Source organism: Poecilia formosa, unplaced genomic scaffold, assembly GCF_000485575.1.
Source record: "Poecilia formosa unplaced genomic scaffold, Poecilia_formosa-5.1.2 Scaffold349, whole genome shotgun sequence".
Lineage (NCBI taxonomy): Eukaryota > Metazoa > Chordata > Actinopteri > Cyprinodontiformes > Poeciliidae > Poecilia > Poecilia formosa.
Window position 1 is genome coordinate 106508 of NW_006800288.1, and position 20377 is coordinate 126884.

Here is a 20377-nt window from a genome sequence, read left to right on the forward strand (position 1 = left end):
CTGAAATATAGAGCCTCACGTATATACTCCTAACCTTTAAACATGTTCACATTCTGCCATGTTATACCAACAAACCACAATGCATTTTATTATATATAGACCCCAGAAGTGGGACCCACTGTTCCAGGAGATGAAATTTTACAAGCTTTTCAATATTTTTAACAGTTAAAATTGAAAAGCTTTCCATATTTTGCAGTCAGTTCCCCAGTTCTAATAACTCCAAAGCTTTACAAGAGAACATTAGTGAGGAAACGGATACTTAGGATTTAAGGTTTATATATCAAACTACATTTAGGTGTTTTTTAAATTTCTTTTGAATTACTTTGTTGAAATGTAGGACATAATTTGGGCAAAGTCTAAATGTGTCTACAAAATACTATTAACATATTTACATGATAAACAGAAACAATAGCAAAATATTATTTTTGTGAACTGTTTTCTAAATAAAGTAAAAAAAAGAAATTTACGAGCAAATGAAAGCAAAAATAATTTTACAGGAGTTGAGAAACTAGTTAAAAGTTAATTTGAAGGGGTGTGCATAAGACTGACGTGAGACTGTCATAAACATGTCATAGCAACAGTCATGAACATGTAGAAGTCTTTATGAATGTTTACAGCTGTTGTCATGAAGTGTCATTAGGTAAATAATGAGCCTTTTAACACAAAGTTCTATTAAAACTTGCATTAAAAGTCCATTAAAAGTATCAACTTCGCATAAAAATGTCATTATTTACCTAATGACACTCATAGTATGAAGGAATATGAAACTAAAGTATTGCTCTTAACACACTAGTATCAAGGCGATACTGATGCTGACTTTGTATCAGGGTCAAGAGTTTTAAGAAAAAAAAATCCTTTCTGTTGTGTTGGTCAGTCATTTAAAATCCCATTTAAAAATAACGCTGTTTACTGTTGCAACATGATGGAATGTCAACTAGTATGAAAACCTTTGTAGCCCAGCGCATAAGTTGTTTGTTGGTAGTTTTATAGGCCTATGCACGTCTGGTTTACGCTGATGATCCCTGGCTGGTCTGCAGTGCTCTCTGGGTTTCAGAAGGCGTGGAACAGAGAGGCTGGTCCTTCCCAATTTATCCCCAGACACAGTTTATCTCTCGTTCCTCATCCTGCTTGAAGACCCCACCACACCATAACTCATGATCTGATGGGACTGATATCATCACTCAGGACTAATGGGCCTTGACTTCCACCGTGCTTTATTGTGTTAAATGGTGTGAGTGTGGAAGCTAATGACAGCACGAGTGAAGAGGGTGCCGCGCACTGCAGACACGCAAGAAACAAACGCCAAAAAGCCCTCGAGTAGTTCTGGAAAACTAATTAAGAATGTACTTAACATTTAAGGAACATATCGTGGATTAGAGGAACTCTGTCTTTGGAAGACACCTGGTATGTAGTCGGGAGCTGGACTTGTCACACCAAACTGCTCGTCAAGGAAGTTTGCGACTGAAAAGGAAGAAATAAACATCCGGAGCAAAATTGACTCTTGAAAAATACATGCAGAGCTATACTTTCCTCCAGCTACGGCTGTGTGTTTGAGTACACCTTCAGCTGCCTGCAGCAGACTTCACAGCTGATGAGAGCTGCCTTCCATATACGAAATGGAGTGGAAAAAGACCGCAGACAAGTGTGCCAGTGGCCATCCTCACGGGACTGCCAGCTAGCACAACATTTTGAAGAGAGAAAATATCTGCTCTATTTCATTTTTCAGTGTTCTGTCAAATCAGAGTGCCTGAAGGGTCAAAGGAAAGTCACAGAAAGAGGGGGGAAAAAATTGACCCTGAAGGCATTACTTGAGCTGTTATCGTACAGTAACTCTTGAACTACACAGTTTTTACATCTCTACAACTGTGAATAACAATTCTGCTTTTTGACGTTCTTATGTGTTGGAAATATGATGTCAAGGAAGGTCATTAGATTTACTATGTCTATTTCATCAGAGAGATTCACCCATGAGATGGGTCATCTCATTTTCAAGGAGGCCTTATATCAACCGTAGGAGTATAAGGAGCAGAATAAACTCAGTCTGATGATAAGGTTCTACTGGACTGGCCACATTCATTGGTTTTTCTGGTAAGGATATGTCAAAAACCTTAAAATAATTTAATCTTTTTGTAGTACCATAATCTCACACAGACCTTAGTGCCAGTAGTTAGCACCTAAATCTCAATCTACAGTTTAGCATTTCACTGACTCGGGTCGGGGCAGACAGAGGAATCTTTGACCATCCCTTTTTGCGCAATCTCTCTAGATCATAAAGAGTCCTGAGTCCTGTCTTGTGCTTCTGTTTTTCATCTTACCCTGCAGGTTTTCTGTAAATTGTATGTTGCATTCACACAAACCTTATTTTGTCCACTTAAATGGAACTCTACTTTGTCTAGAGAGTCCAGTTAGTTTGGGGAGTTGTGAACACGTTATTGAACTCTGGCATGGACCAAAAATGCAAACTGTGCTTTGCCTAAAAACCTCTGTCTCAGTTGGGTTGAAGTGAACTTTGGAGTGATTCTAAAGCATATGTGAACGCCAAGCAGACAGTAGATGGCTCCAAAAGCAGAAAATTGACTGAAGCACAGTGCATTCTGAGTAAATGTATCCAAAGCAAACATGCAAGTTTAGTGCTATTGGGAAAAATTGCTGGTGGTCTTTTGCTAAAGACAAAAGAGAAATCCTACATCTGCTAAAATCTGACAGCCCTCCATGTTGAACATTTTGTGAAGAAGGAAGTTGTGCTCTTGTCTTCTTTAGAGGTTTTTATGTCATTTCCTTTAGCGTCCTCACAGGCGAGAGGGGGAACAGATTTGACCAAAGGTTTGGTACATTTGACACATTTCAGTGTGAAAGTGAAACACAGCAGCTGAAAATATAACAAATGTTGCAACTTTGATCCCCAATTGAACCAAGTCTACCGGCCAATCAGGTGAAAACATTTTTAGATCTGTAGACTGAAATGCACCAGTAAGATGGAAGACATTTCATTTTGTGTGTGGTGAAGCATTTCTTTATCAATGTTTTGAGTTACTATCTTGCCCAAGGATCCAGGGACAAACCATTTTTACTTTTCATTATAGATCCTCCACCATACTTATTGGACATGAGGTGCTTTTCCATATATATATATATATCCTTTGATGCCCTAATTTTGATGTAACCTAATAAAATTTTGTGTACATGCGGGCGTATTTGTAAATTTACTTTAATATGCAGATAATTGTGAGCCAAATGCAACCTGTATCATCCAACACATCAATCCTTCGGATAGGGCAGAAAACAGCAAAAAATTATTCTTGGTAATTCACTGCAATTCGGAGCTGTGCTAAAAACCTTACCATTATTTCTAATGAGAAACTCTCAATCTTCGCTGTTATGTTGAAGAGCTGGCAGCAAGGCGGCCTGTGATAGAAATGCTGAGTTCACCCAAATCTCCCTGAGGCCATCAGACACACAACGAGACAGATACTGATTGGGAGGTGGGTGTAAAGGAGGGAGGTTTGGGGGTGGGGGGTGATTGCAAGGCAGTGCCATAGTTAATCACAGCTCCCATTACTCAGAGCCCCTGTGCCACAGGACATGCAGAGTCATGTGTACCTCCTGAAACACGCCGCCACTCATAAAGGATTCAGATCATAAACTGCATATTTTTTATCACTCTTATTCCCTTTCTCTGTTTAATCTGCTAGATTATTGTCACAGGTATTGTAAGCACTTTTAGCAAGCACTACATAAAAATGCCCCCCTCCAAATGTCTTTGTAAATTCATCTGTACATCTGTCAATACTCTAAAAATTAATCACTGGAAGTATTTGTAGGAGCCGTAGAAAGTCCCAGTTTTGACTTGTAAGTGGATGAAAAACAAAACAAAACTGTGGGGTCATTGAGGTTTACATTATGACTTTATTGTAATCAGCAAATTGTATATTTTACATGTATAAATACATGTCAATATTAATATAGTTCATAGAAGTAAGTTATAGTAGTCTGAACACTTCGCCTTATTAGACCAACACATCCAAATTGAATATAGCATAATTTATTTAGCCATAAGCAGCAATTTAAGATAGATTACAAATATTAATATGGATATATTCATATGCATCCATGCCACTGGGCCTGATTCATCAGCTGGCTACCAGTTCAAGAGAGGGTAAACAGTCCATGCTCGACCTCCAGACAGAACTCATCAAAGTATATATCTGTTTTGTTAAAGGCAAATCTAATCTCAGCCATCAAGCTAAACATTTAGCTGGCTATTTCAGACTAGCTAATTGTTTAACCATTAGTCCAATGGGAGGCCAGGAGGTGAAAGGCTTCTAGAGTTATTAAGCTTCACATTGAGTTGTCATTTGTTTCGTACAGTGACCCATTGGGATTCCTCAAGCAAAGTTCTAAAAGACAGAAAAGTGAAAACAGAGATGAAGTGTAACAACAGTGAGTTTTATCTCAGACTCGAGAGGCTTTTAAAGGGGGAGAATAGCTGCAGGCGGAATACTAGTTACTCTGTTAGCATTCTGTGCCAAACAGGATCTTTAACGTCCTTCTGTGTTTCAAGGGCATTAAGGTGAGACTACTGTCAGGTGTTCTCAAGCAGTAGACCACTGTGCTTCCTTCAGCTGCCATTAGCAATTAAAAGCTAGATATTTTTTTCACTGGATAGAATTAGTTCAGAGTTGAGTTTAAACTTTTAGATGCCAAAACTCCCATTTAATCTCATTTTTTGCTCATACAGAAGTGTGACCAGTGTGACCTTTACAGTGCACTGCAAAGAAATTCACATCCCATGAACCTTTCCACATTTTGTCAAGTTACAACTGGAACTTTTGGTGCAGTTGAAATTTTTTTGATAAAAGTAGCACATAATTGTGAAGGCCTGACTAAACATTGATTGAGAAAATGGAAAACGATAACAAAAAATCAGACTCCTGAACTTTTTATTTTTTTTATTATTTTATTTATTTTTTTTTTTGGACAGATAAGTCTAAAGTTGAATAATTTGAGCAACAGAAGAGGATATGTTTGGCATTCCAGGAAAGGAACCACATGCGTGAATTCTGCCGTGTGTAAAAGGGTTCTTGAGGAAAATCTACAACTTCAGACCAATGTCAGAGGCTGGTGGATGGTTATAAGAAGTGTCTCACAGAAGTTACTTCAACAAAAGGGGATCTGATTAGTTATTAGGTGGTAGGGCATTCTATGGTGTTAAGCTGAACAGTGTGTCCCCGCATCCTTGAAACGCCCTAACATTCTTAAATTTATGTATCTTAAATGAAGGCCTTAAATTCATTTAGAAAAGATGTTGACCTTAAATTTGTTTGTCACAAATCTTATTTTTCTTTTAACTATTTAATCTCATATTTTCTATGTAGTTCTTTGTTTTTCCATGTTTGACATTTTTGTCAGCCAAAGGTTTGAGTGATACACAGATATCTTCATCTGTGGCTTCAGGGAGTTGAGGTTACTAAAATACAATTGCTAGCTATCTAGCTTTTTCTATTATGAGTTGAGAAGTCTGGTAATGTCTGCTATCCGGCGGGAGGGAAATTGCGCTGACGTCAGAGAGCGATATGATTCCTTTGACGTCAGAGCTTAGGCTGTGGGCTTCACATTTTCGGTATTGTTTGAGTGGGTTGAAAGCTGCAGCCCCCGCAGTGGTGCCGAACACAGCTGCTGATTGTGCAGCTGCTCCTTTGCCTGCACTGCTTCTCTCAAGGTCGGGAATGAAAATGTAGCCATGTGTTCTTTGTGCACGGCACCTGTCATACCCCTGTGATCTAATTTTTTTATTTTTATTTTTATTTTTTTGAAAAAGGGAACTTTTAATTGCTTTACCAAAGCTAGAGTGAAAATAGGTTTGACATCATTCATAGGGCCTAGTTGGCTTTAGAATAATAGAAGCCAATGTCATTTCTCCAAAGTTTACATATTGATTTCAGTTGATTCTCTGACACATGGATGTCAAACTCATTTTCATTTTTGGGCCACATCTAGATTGTGAATGTCCTCTAAAGACTGGTTGTGGCAGATTGTATTTAAAAAAATTAAGCTGAAATATGTACTGTAACTTTTACAAAAATGTTTTTTGCGCATATCTTTTAATTTGTCATGGCTCTACCAGCTGCTCAATTTAATGGTCTGTCTTATGCAGTTTTTTTTTAATAAAAGTTACCTTCTGCAGCTTTAATGGACTGTTAATAAATAGATAACTTCTTAAAAATAAATAATTTGGAACATCTTTCATATTAATGCAATATGGCATTGTATAAATAAAAACTGATCAATAAAAAAAGTAGTTAAGCACAAAAACATTATCTTGAGATTCTGCATTAAAGGGTCACATTAAAAGTTATGGAGGCCTTGAGTTTGAAACATTATGCTCTAACACCTCCATGTTTCTTATTGTGCTATTTTTGTTTTACATCAAGATTATATAAAGGAAATCTAAGATAGTACATAATCTGTTGTTAAAGTTGCACATAAATTTTTTTAGGAGATTAATACTAATAGTTTGAGAATAGTGCCTGAGAAGCAGGTAGACATGTACAACTTCCTGCTGGATCCAAAGCAAACACTGTGGGATGGATTTCTTATGCAGTATGGAGTTAATCGTTATAAGGGGGGGAAAAAAACACTTTTGAGAGAAAAGATGGATAACCGAAAGTGACTACATTCAATAAATAATGAAAGTGATTCATCATGAAAAGCTCCTATAAAAGCATCATAGACAGCTGATATACTTGTGGGAATAAGTATATCAGCCCTATAAGTATATAGGGTGCTGAATAATGATAATCCTTATTTTTATGCTGTTTTATTTTTATTTTATTTTTTTGTCTCTTCTTCTGTGGTTTTTGCTGTACGTTCAGATGGGATCAGCGTGACGGGTTTGCCGATCACCAGTCCTCTCCGACAGGTCCTGAAGCCCAGGGCCGAGACCAAGGCGGTGAGCAGCGAGTCCGGCAAGGCCGAGTACAGCCACGTCAAGGTAGGTGGAAACAACACTGCATGCACACCGCGGTGATGGCTTCCATTTCCATGTTCCATCAATCAGAGCTCTGTGAACAGGACGTCTTCACAGCCTTAAAAAGTCTAAAATTCTCGTATCTAAAATTAAGGCCTTAAAATGTCTTAAATTCATTTTAAAAGTTATTTGGCTTGTTAAATTTTTTGTTTTTTTTTGTTTTTAATTTTTGTTTTAGCCAGTCTGTTTAATTTTGTATATTTTCTGTATTTTGTTTTTTCTCGCTTGAATTTTTAGTCAGGTGGAAGTTTGAGTCACACACAGACATCTTCATTGCATTTTGACTCGAGATGGCTGAGGCAACCGCTATCTTTCTAAGTTTCCAATATGCCCTTCCTAGCTAGCTAGCTAGCTTTTTGCGTCTATCATGGGTAAGTGCTAATTTACCACCAGCTGGCTGGGTGGAACTTGTATGTTAGATTCAGATCTTAAATTCAACTCATAAAGGCCTTTAAATGGTCTTAAATTTGAATTGGTGAAACTTGCAGAAACTCTTTGCGAAAGCATGAAGGCAAGATGGAACTGTTTCACTACATGGAGCAGATCTGAAGGGTTGGAAGATGCTTCATCCAAACACCCAAACGCCAAACCACCTGCAGTGATGAAGCTGGCATTGTTTTACCTTTCAAAGCCGGAGGGATCTTTTTATTTCCACCGTGAATCATCATGAGAGAAAACAGAAGTAAGATTTTCTGTTAAGATGTGCTGTCAAACGGCGTCTTACTTTTCTGGACAGTTTGACAGAATGATGACTAATAGATGAGAAAAAGACTGTAGGATGTTGCTCGTTCAAGGTCAAAAAACAAAAAACAACTTGGATAACTTCAACTAAGAGCAGATTTATAACTTTTGAAATCTTAAATATTTTTCCAAAAGTCATTTTAATTGAGAATATTTCATGCAAATAAACATAATTTAAGAGAAATGCCATTTCTAGTCTTTGAGACTTCTTTGTGCCATTTTTGAAAGCTATATGTCCTTATCTAATATAGATATGAGGTAAGCGTAATTACAGGTAAGTCATATTTTAAAAAAATCATTTAATACAGTTATTAAATTTAAGTGGTAAAACCCAAATTATGTAGCTCAATTACATACAGACAGATATATTTCAGGTGTTCATATCTGTTTATTTTTGATCAATATGGCTCAAAGCTAATAGATAGAACTATATGGTATTTGCAAAAATTCTAACATAATGTAAGGCCAATTAGAAAGAACTTTTCAGACAGAAATGCTGTATTGCCATTTTCACCATGATGGTGAAGATTGTGGACTTGGTAGAATGATGCTGAACAGCCAGATGGATGAAAAGCAGCCCAACATGCAACACGCCCAACATTACTCCGGTCGCCGTCACCAGAGTTTGCAGAACCCCTTTGCTACAATACTTTTTATTTTTTACACTATTCAAACTGAAACTCACATAGTTCTTAATTTTTCATCTTCTTCGGAAAACGTGTTTTGTCAAGTGATTGCAACTCGTCAACGTGACACATAAGTCATTGCAGAGCAAAGAATCAACAATCCTAAAAGTTGGCTATTTGGTGCAACCTTTATTCTGAGGCCAGTTTGACTCCATGCTGATGATTCATTTTCACCCAACATTTAACTTCCTGGCTGATGTCTTTACATTTTGCTTAAATATTTCCTCATAATGTTCTTCTCTCTTGATGTCATATATTTTATGAAGTACAATAGTTTCCCCCCTTCAGCAAAACGGAGCCTGAACATGATTCTGCCACCCCATACTTTTAAAGTCGGGATGATTTCCTTTTACTTCCCCATCATGTCAAACCATGGAATGTCTCAGGTAACGTATCAGAAGTTTCCAAAGCCAGGACATTGTCATCTCAGCTTTCCTTTATTTTTTTAAAAAGAGAGGAAAAACATTCTATATAAAAACCTCAGATTAAAAACACAAAAAAAAAAAAACACATAAGAAAAAAAAAGAATATTTTGTCACACTAAAACACACAAAAAAAAAAAAAAGTGGGCTCAGATAAAACTTGGTGTGACTTTTTATTTGGTGTATGTAAACTTCTGGCTTCAAATGTATAAATACAGAAGATGCCCAAAAAGATTTGTTCATTAATGAAGCTTGATGTAAGTAGAAAACAACTCATTATGTTGTGATATTAAGTTCACAAACAGTTTGGCAGTGTTCATAGCACCAGTTTCATGAGAAACAAACTCAGAGAAATGCAAATGAATGCATCTCACTTTGAATTAAACACAACAAAGCCACATTTAATTACTCAGGTTAAGACCATCAATCCAGTTTAGTGGACCGCTCCAGTTGTTGTTTCTCAGAAATTCAATACAGCTTTTGTAAACGGTGCCAATTCATAACTAAACTCATCTGCAGGCTGCTTCCAGAGAAAATGTCCAAGTCACTTTTAATGAAGGTAAAACAGAAAGAGACATTTTTTCTTGGCTAGACTTTCCAATTTTTTCCCTTCATTTTTTGGCCATGCTAATTCACATTGACTTTTAATCTCTTCCCCGTTTTGATGACACAGACTCACAAGCAATTATTTAATATCCTCAGATTAATAATTTTTCATCTCCAAACTTCTCCAAACACTATTTGAAACTATTACATTCATTTTCCTTTCCCACCTTCATTTGAGCAAACTTTTTCATATTTATGCACAGATTTTTTGGGAAATAAAATGGCTTCTCTGCCGGACAGTTAAATCAATTTTTGTTTCACTGTAGCAAAAATAAAATGGATTTTTTTAAGCAAAGTAAAAGCAACTTGAATGTAGTTTTTGACTGTAAAACAGAATATAGATTTAGACATTTGCTGTTGATATTCAATTCAGTTGAAAAAAAATCCCCAAAGGGAAATCGGAAACCTAAATGATTTTGACTATTGATTATTTAATGATTGATTGTAAACTAGAACATTAAGGCCCTGGTGTTTCAAATGTTTTCACTATTGTTTGGAAAAGAAAATTCAATTATAAAAGTAAAATGCAACACATGTTATGTACTGTAAATGTAAAATGACATTCCAAGTTGTAAGTGTGTGTCCTGGTCTTTTTCTTAAGATGGACTTAATTCTGCTCTGGGGTTAATTGTAGTTTGACATCAGTCTGCTTGGAAAAAGAAAGTTTACGCAGATCGCCTCTATGCAATGTAGTTTATAATGCAGTAAATTCACTTCTCCCCTGTGGCTGTATTACATAACGTGCTTGGCATCCACCACCTATGCTGTGAAAAACGTAGCCTTTGTTAGAGGCGAGCCAGGCATTTTAATGAGATCTAAAGCTTACTAGAGGCAGCGTTTGACTGGCAGCGGGGCTTTTCAGAGCAAAGTGCAGCGCTGCAGCCTCGGCTAGAATCAAGCTAATTCTGTAAAGACTCTAAAATCTACCCGAAAGCTGCTTGTAAGAACATGAGCATCTTCTCTTTTAATGTTGTTTTCTGTTGTGGAAGGAGTTTTCATCTCGTTGTGTCCTGTTTACTGCAGTAAATACTCTGGGTTTCACTTCAGCCTTCTGGACTAGTGTTGGCATTTACTGGACAGAAAGCCACAACACTTACACATAATGTGAAGAAATGTCTTCAATATATATAGTATTCATAGTATACTCTATGGCATATTTTTTGTAGATATCTTGTTCTAATTTTTTAATCTTGTAGATTCTAACTTTGATTAAAAAAGAGCTCCATTTTTATTCTAGAGGTAGAATGAAAATGGAGGTTTTAACTTAGTTTCCGGTTGCTACCTCACTTGCAGACACTGCTGTTATATGGAGTCTAAACACCAGGGATCAGATTGTTTTTTTTCCCCCCACTTGAAACCTCTCCTTTTCTCCACAAATAAAAAATCCCAACTTGATTTATTCTATGACCAATTTCCCCATATTTATCAAATGCAATTATGTGTTTATTGCTGGCCTTTCCTTGTAAAGCACAGTTGGAGACTATCAGTATGTATAATCAATCAAGAGTGATCTGCAATCGGCACAGGAGGAGGCAACATGTTTATGTCCCTGACCTTTCATCGCTCAACCCGAGTGCCTGTTCCTCAGTTCTCCCACAAGCACAGCGTACCAGTGGGCTTGAGAAATGCAGATGCTGTCAGAACGGGATGGATTTGCCTCAGGTGAAAGGAGTCTGGCTGTTCCGATTTGTTAGGTTTTCCAGTTATATTCTCCATTTTTCAGTTGCTCACGTCTTAGGAGACATCCATAGCTTCCTTTAACAGCTTTTTTTTTTTTTTTTACTTCTTCACCATAGCTGTATGTCACTTTCCATTTCCCTGACCTCAGTAGGAGAACATTTGGGCCCCAGGGTCTTTGGCGGTTATACTGGGGCTCCAGTAGCTTTATTACAGTCACTGTCTTAATCTTGAATACCTCTCATTGTGGTATCATAGCAGAGTTTCCTTTGACCACACAGCTATGCAAAATGGAATTCCAAAATAAATAAATAAATAAATAAATAAATAAATAAATAAATAAATGCCAATTTTAAAAAAAAAAACTCATGGTTTTCAAGAAAAAGTTTTTTGCTACGATGAGGTGGTTTTTCAGCTGTTTTGAAGTTAGCATATTTTTCTAAACTACAATGGAAACAATTTTTATCACACGAGTCACATGATGAATAGCTGGATGTTGGTACTGGCGGAAAAGTCAAGGTCGACGACAGGAAGAGATAGGAGGATGATGGAACGGCATGCTTTTTTAAATCAAATTATTAAACTTATTCATGTATTAATTTAATTACTTTGTGAGATTGCGTTTTTTCTACATTAGTTGAATATCGACAAAGCTTTGCTCACATTTGTGACGGAAATGCAGCTAGTGGGTGTTGTGGGTATTTGCAACCTCTAAATCCATCATCCTAGGATTTGTGTGAGTGAGAGTAAAGGTAACCATAATCCCACCTTTGTAGTTTCCCTCCTCTCACCGTAAAGACGGTCAGTTTTCAGTCTGACTCATTCACTTATCCCACTGTGGACTGAGTATCTTCACCAGACACTGACTTTTGTTTGGGCGAGTTTCAGCGGAACCCATTATATGGAACAGGCAGGTTTATTAAAACACTCGCAGTGATTATCTTCAAAACACCAAGTGTCCCCAGTGCTGTAAAGCTGCTTCTAGTTCAGTTTTACCTTCCCCTTTTATAAGCCCTCGGTTTTACACGGTGGAGATCGCTGTCAGAATGTGGAAGTACATGTTCCTCTGAGGTAAACAGAGTGAGAGAGACGAGGCTTTTACTGGCCGTTCCCCTGGTACCAGCTCTTACAATGGACCATTCTCTGCCTGACCAGCAAAACCCCACATAAAATACTCTCCACAGCTCCTGAACTCATTTTATCAGCCACAAATCTTATGTGTTTTATTTGGATGTAATGCGACAGCAGAACACAACAAGGTTTGTGAAGTGGGATGCAAGTACTTCTTCTGTTTAACAGATTTCTTTTTTCCGGAGGATTTATTTGTATTAAACTGAGCCAGTCATCGGTTAAAATGTAACCTATATGTTTGATCTAGACACCCGTTTACGTGACACCAGTTTCCACCAATTTCCACCACTTTTTCAAACAAGATCTCAGAGTGAAACTTTTCATTAACACCCCCACAGGCGTGGAAGCACACATGAGCAGAATGCACAGATGACAAAACCAGTCACGTGTAGTATAGTGCTTTGTTGTGCAACTTCATCTGTGCAGTTCAACACAATTTCTGATGAGGAATATATGTTTTACATCAGAACATTGTTCATTTGGAAACAGACAGGAGGTGGAAGCTCAGGGTAAAAAGCACATGCACATTAGATGACATGTTAAAATCACAGCGCCCTACAGTGGCCTGGCATGACCACATCAACTGTCCTTAGGTGTCTCGGCGGTTCCGTCTAAATGGTAAAACTTTTCTTCGATTAACATCTGAAAATACTGCCAGATTCCAGGCAACAGACTCATATAAACATATCCTGAGTCAACCAGGTTGTTTACTTTTTTTCATTTGGGGAAAAAAGTATTTTTTGAATTGAAATGAATGGGTCATATGGAGTGTGAACAAATTTGTTCTGAATTGTTTTATATTTTAACAATCCCAAAACATTCAAGTAAAAAAAAAAGAAAAAAAAAGAGAAACTGAACAAAAGATGTTTTGAAATTTTTTTTTATTGTAATTAAAAGAAGAAGAAAAAAATCCGGTTTCTGATGTGGAATAAATGACCAAAGCCACACATTTATTCCCACTTAGAATTAAGAGAAAAGCAGCATTTTGCAGAGTGTGTTTGGAACTCAGACATTTAATTTATGCCAATGTCTTGGCTGCTGAAGCAAGGTCACCCTGGGGTCAAACCACGGCATGCTGGAAGAAGTCTCCAAGCCTATGAGGATTTTCACAGTTAAAACTGACATGTTTGTTTACACAGTATATCTTGTTTAATGACTTAAAAAGTGTTACTTTTTTGCTTATAATCAAATTGTGTGATTTTAATAAGATAATAAAATAGATTAGACTTCAATGTATGCACATTTGAAGACTGAATATCTTTATTCATGACTTCAAAAAAAGAAAGAAAAAAAAGTGAGATAAAAACAGTGAAATCTCACTTTAGAAAAAAATCCCCAATTAGCAAATTTGGAACAATAAATCCTCCCACTGTGTGCAGAAAGGGAGGTCTGTGTGTTACACCAATAGAAGCTGCTCACACATAGAGCACATGCAGGCAGAGTGTTGAGAGAGTGTTGGAGGGGAGGGAGGGAGGAAGGCAGAGCTTCTTGAGGCCTAATCAAATCCAGTGGAGACAGAGGCAGAGTCGGCTGCCTGCCTTGCTGCTATTTTTAGCCTCAGTCCTGCCGGTGGCACTTCAGCTCTCTTCACACATGCACATCCAGACTCGTGGTGCAGATATTTATAACTGCCACAGCTGTGGGCACAGAGTGTGAAACTCCAGCCAAACAGCCCCACAATTTTCTTATTCTTGGCTCAGGGCTGAAGCTGTTTATTCTTTTCTCTCTGCTTTGTCTCTTTTTTTTTGTTTCACCTCCAACTGTACATTCCACTTTAAGTATTGATTTGATTTGACTTTAACAATTCAGCTGCTGATGCTCTGCCTCAACAACAAGGACAACTTTGAAGTTGAAAAACACTTTTGTTTTTGACTTTTCCTGCCAGTGGTGGTGACATGTTCGCCGCAGGCCGCCAGAAACGCATTCAGTAAGATTGATTGTGTGTTAAAGGCAGAAAAATGTTGCCTTGTTGTTATCAGTGGATTGAGATTATTGCCCAGCTTTAGGTTAATATATGGAATCAGTACAAGTTTTGTTGAACCTAAATGCTTTTCAGATTGGTAGTTAATCACAGTTAAATGAAAATGTACACTTTAATGTAGAAAACTGAAGCTTTCCTCTGTTAGAGCCACTGCAGACTTTATATGAGGTAGTTAAATACATGGGGCCTTCAAAAATCCACATATTGTATAAAATCTTTATTCACACAGTGAAGTCCATAATCAGAACCTTGGCTTATGTTTTGATTAGTATTAAAAGTATTATTAATCAAAAATACTTAATAACAGGAGATTATTTCACTGGAGGTTACTGACCTTCATTCGTCATTCAAGCCGATACTAGCCACATATAGTCAATAAATTAGAATATACATCCCAATGAGTCTTGCTTGTTGTTTATTTCCAAAGGGACTATGCACTTTACATAACATGACAGAGTTAGCCGCTAAAGCTAGTTCTCCTCTGCAGTAACTCAGGGTCCAATCAGTGAAAATACAATACATTATGGTGCAATACAGGCAGGTTAACACACTTCCTTCATGAAAAATGAGAGTAATAAGCAAAAAGGGGATTTTTAATCTTAAAATAAACATGGTTACAAATTTAAAAAGAATAGTCATTTAAGCCTTTAAGCAGGTATTAAACAAACCTTTCATTAAGCTCTCTTTTCTGTTTTTGAAAATAATTTTAGGCTTTATCCGTCTGATGTAATATGGTAATTTTAAGTGTTATAGAAAATCTTTCTAATTAACAGAAATAAAGGCTTTCAAACATCCATCTGTGTATAATCTATTTCTCTGTCTGTACATATATATAAGTCTCCAACCTTCCATTCATCAACAAAATTATTGAAAAAGCTGTTTAAACAGTTAAATTGCTTCCTTACGATGACCAAGCACACAGTTTCATATGAAAGGCAATGTTGGAGTGTTTTTTACTCAAAGCAGTCCAAAAGTTGACAAAGATTAAATTACTTTTCTGAATTAATATCTGAATTAAGACCATATTATCAGGGTTTTGATCATGCCTGATAGCTTAGACAGGGCCTGTAAAATCAAGGTATAAAATAGCTACACTATTTATCAAATCAAGTGTTTAACAAAACATGTTACCAACATGATGCTGTAATTTTAACTTAACCAGAACATGTAATTCTCACAGTCACTACTTCTCATCCAGTATCTGTGCTCTGTAGGCTACAGAGAGTAGATGCTGTGATCGTAAAGGGATTGACATAAACAACAACACAATCTCCACATCATTACACAACCACCAACAAACTGACCTAGTGATACAAGCCATGGTATGTCCGTGCTTAATGCTGATTGAGCCAAACGTACTGTCTGAATGTTGCGGCAGAATTCGAAAGATATCAGACAAGCTAATGTTTCTTTATGACCTGATAATGCCCCGTTTTCATTAGCCTGTGTGAATTGTAGCCTCAGGTTCCCGTTCTAAACTGATGGGAATTCTCTTTCACTGCAGTAAGGTCTGATGCGTTTTGCACTCAGACATGGTATTCCTGACTCCTTTGTTATAATTAGCGACTATTTTAAGGGTGATGCCTTCTTTTATAGACCATTTTAATCTAAACATTAGCACACCATGTTCAAAGTGTCTTAATTCCCCTTCCTTCCCCGTTCTGGCGCTCTTGTGAACTTTAAGTCGTCTTCACCACATCTAGACGCATTGATTGGCGCCTCATTTTAGTAAGTGGTCCAACATTTGTAATCAATAAAACTGGCAGTTAGTGTAAATTTGTATTGGAGTTCTTTTATTCATGTCTTCATATGCTGTAAACAGCCAGCATTTTGTTGTAGATTATCTCTGCAAATCAAGTGGAAACAGAGTTAAAATCAGTTTGCTGAGTGAGACCTCCCCGACTTCTGGGTGTTTATCACGTCGCCTGTTGGTGCCAAAGCTCACTTTAGTTGTAAACAAGTCAGCTGTGTTTTACTGTTGCTTTCTTCTGTTTTATCAGAAGAAAGCAACAGTGAGGCACGCACACACACACAGAGAGAAAGGCTGGAATAAAAGTGATGATTCAGTTCACCTGTGATTAGGCTTGTTGTCCATCCAGCCTTACTGGCTTTGACTGGTCTGTCTTGATCGATAGTTTCAGTCTCCAGAAGCTCAATTCAACTTTTAGTACAACAAAGACTTTGCTAATGTTTTTTTAGAAGGTTGTAGGTCTGTGATCTTCTTCCTTTATAGCCCCGTGCTGAAGAACCCAACAGTGCATTATGACTTCTCAAGACCTGTAAGACATCTATTAAGACCTTACAGAAACAAATAAAGAGAGGAGGAGTCTGTTTGCTCTGCCAAGGTCACCTCAGTACAGTTCTCCGCAGTGCAATTTGGAAACCTTTTTGAAGGTAGACGGACGGCTGCTTCGGTGAAAGATACGGCCTTATTTAACATAAGTGTCTGCACAGATGCCACGGATGGGACAACAAATGGACTTAATGTCTCATCCATCCTGTCTGAGTCGCGCAGCATGCAGGTATCTGTCGGACTCCGTTTGTTGTTTTGGCATCCAGACCGAGTGTCTTTGTCTGGACTTGGCTGAGGAGAGAAAGAGAAAGAGAGAAGACGGAATGTGGGATAATTACGGGAAATAAAAATGCATCACCACCGTCGTGATGTACATCAACATATTTTAAAGTATGACATTTGTTTCTTTCAATCTCTTTAATCAGATTTTTTTAATTTACCTGCTTGTCTTAGACAGTCCTCAGAAAAGGTGGGCCGACGAAGCCATAATGTTACGGCTTCACTGTTTGTCGGATTACAGGTGTTAGTTTATTTTTTTAACATGAGAAATGAAGTGAGGTTTGGAGAGGAGAACGTTCCCTTTGTCCTTACTGATGCTACAGGTTTTATGTGAGAAGCACATTTCTTCATCCTTCATCTATCCCTGATATCCTTGCAGGATCATGAGGGGGATTGTGCCTACCCCTAGTGATCATTGGGGTGAAAGGTGGGGTATATGCCGGAAAGGTCACCAGTCCATCAGAGGGCAACAACCATGTACACACACATCCACCCACATCAGATCGTTAAAGGTTTAAATTAACCTATCAGTGGATCTCTTTATATTGCGATGTTTAAATAAATTGATAGCTAGCCTCTCCAAAACCTCCAAAATCAGCTGCTGCTTATCTATTTATTTTTATCAGTGCTTGAGCCAAATGACTGATGGATTGTTTCAGTATTTTATCTTCTCTTCCATTCACTTCATTTGTTACTTGTTTGGGCCAAACAGCATCTTATTGAGGAAAATCTGACTCAGCGTTTGAGTGGCATGACAGACGATGGCTTTGAAACATTTTCACTTTACTGAGTTAAACTCTTCTAAGTGTCCTAATCTGATTATCATGAGTTCATCTATTGACACCAGAGGAAAAGTACTGTGTGATAGACTTGCGCATTAGAGTAATGGAGCAACAGGATTTGTTTATTTAATTTCATTTTTATCATAAAACTGTCTTTCACCACTATGGTTAATCACAGCACACTACATATTCTTGAGTGGAGTGCTGGACTGTTAGGGCTCCAGGCTGTTGCTTCCAACTTCTTTTCTTCCTACTTCTTTTTCTGTCCTATTTTAAACCCATTGTTTTATAAATCTGCACCTTAATAAAATCTTCCTTCCTATTGCTGCTCTGTTCTTAGGAGGCTATTGTGTTACGCAATGAAGCCTCTTTTTTTTTTCCGTAAGGTCTTGTCTTGGCTCCGTCGTTAGCTGCCTTTTGGCTTACTCATTTTCTTTCACATCATTTAGAATATTTTTTTCAATTTCCAACATGGAAATCGATACAACCGGTGCGAGCTCCAAGCCACGACACGACATGAAAATTGAAAAAGTTGTAAAAATGATGATACATGCCCTTTAAAGTTTGAGCAAAGATTCTGCTTTGCATTTTTCTTGCAAACCCGGCCCTTTCTGGAATAGTTTATATTTAGCTTGCACTTATATGCTTTTACCTCGTCTCGGTAAAGCTGCATGTTTCGCCTCACCTGAGAAATGCTTGGATTAGAGGATGTTTTAAGAGATTTGCTTGATTTGCTTTGGGAGCCAGCAGACCTGGAGGCCTGCCTGGCTTGCTCTTAAAGTTCTGGCAGTGAGTCAGCTTGCTGATTTTTATTTTTTATTTTTTGCAAGTTATGTTTTGGATGGCAGTCACAACAGGCAGGGAGGAACCTCATCCTGGCAGCAACAACAGCCTGCGTCTTGCTCATACAGTATAATGCACCAAGTGGACGTGTAACCACAGCACAGCTCGCTCCCCACTGACATGTGGAAGAGTCGTCACGGTGCCGGAGCACTGCAGGCTCGTTTCTCTAACTGATGACCAAATGAGCTGGTCCATTAGGAGCAAATACCCACAGGCATCTTAAACGTATTAGTCCTCCTAATTACCATTTAGGTAAAATGCGCAGCTCGGACGCAGCAATCGGCAAAGCAACAGTTGGTGCACTTTGTTGCTCCAAGGGCTTCCAGGATTTCTTTTTGAAAAGCTACAAAAAAAAAATAAAAAATCTGTTTTTTTTTTTTCCAATCCAATCCTGGGTACTCATTCATAATTCTAAATGCTGCAGCCAGAACGTGTGCTCAAATGTACTGGATGAAGCTATGAAAGAAAAAGAAAGTGGAACATAAACCACTTTAAATGACTACTTCTTATTTTTGTCCTTTTTGGACCGGTTTCCCTGGGACATCGTTTGGACTGGAAAAGCTTACTGTGGTATTTTTTTCCCCATAAAGAGCAAAACTGTAAAAACTTTGAACATTCTTCTCAATAAGCACATTCTATTCAAACCTATTACTACACCAGCACCAGCTGTGAAGGTTACACAGCTACTTTATTGTGCTGTTCCATATAGTTTTAAGTTTATGAATTGAAATCAAAACTACGGTAGATAAATCTTAACCTGTAATAAGTTTATTTCAGTAGCAAAAGGAATAGTTGTTTTTCACTTACTGCTAAAAGCAATTAAAGTGGCAATATCCTGTAAAATAAACTTTTTTGAGCTTTACATTATGTTATGTTATTTCCCCATCAAAAACGTACATGGAGTGTTGTTTTGATTCATTCATGCATGTCTGAGAAATCCTTTAATCTCCTATGGCAACCATTCAGCTGTGCAAAATGCCTGGGTGGACCTCGCTCCGCCTCTGAGGCACAGCTCCTCCTTGAAGCTTGAGTTTCCAACCTTCTGAGCTTCTCCTTCCCCGCAAGACCCCCACTCAGCTCCTTCAGACTATCCAAGAGCATTTAGCAAATACCTGGAGGAACTGTGCATCTCATTATAGGAGCTACTTCTCAGTGCAACGCTGGTAAAAACATTGAAGAGTTAATAGAGGAGCCATGTTGGTGGAATTTCAGAAAGAGCAGGAGTTTCTTAAAGAGACAGAGGTAAAATGTCAAGGTGTTAAATTATGAAATCAAATTTCTTTTAAGTGATATTTGATATATGTAGCATTTTTTATAACAACTGAAGGTTACACAGGTACTTTATTGTGCTATGAAATGGCACTATATGGAAAATACATGATTCTGCCCCTTTAAATTATGTTTCAAGACATTACAGTAATGCAATGAAACTGCTGTATATTTACCACAGGTTATTAAGACACAATGATCTAATTTTAATTAACTTGCTATATTTAATGTTTAACTAGATAATTTACATTCTAATGTCACACCTAATTTAGAATCACTTTTTGTACCTGGTGCTAAAAATGAAGTCCAGGAAAATCCCAGATGTTCAGAAAGTTTAGTTTGCAGCAACATTTGCGTTGCTGTATGTAAGCTGGCGGGTGAAGCGACCAGAAAATGAAGCATTTCTTATTGCTCTCTGGACCTGGACCCATGTGTGAAATGTGAGAACCGGGCCGAGCGCCGCGCCACATGGTGCTGCTAACTCAGCTGGTGTGTGCCCCAGCTTGCTTCAGAGCGCAGCGCACCGTCACAGCTAGGTGGTGTTGGAGGTAGGATGCGTGTGTAAGCGTGTGTCAAAATGTAAAAAAAAAAATACTAATTTACTCGCCTGCTCATGCATTGCAATTCAATTTCTTTTTTT

General features: G+C 37.8%; 1 protein-coding gene across 4 annotated transcripts in view; it reads left to right on the forward strand.

The window, feature by feature from the left end:
• Window positions 1–20377, forward strand: part of trappc9 (trafficking protein particle complex subunit 9) — a 189757-nt gene that overhangs the window by 64312 nt on the left and 105068 nt on the right. For 2 of the 4 annotated variants that reach the window (XM_016661912.1, XM_016661913.1), the window contains one exon: window positions 6864–6991. In XM_016661912.1, the coding sequence (XP_016517398.1) occupies window positions 6864–6991 (128 nt within the window). The remainder of the gene's footprint in view (window positions 1–6863; window positions 6992–20377) is intronic. The other 2 variants (XM_007574313.2, XM_007574314.2) reach the window with 1 other exon arrangement.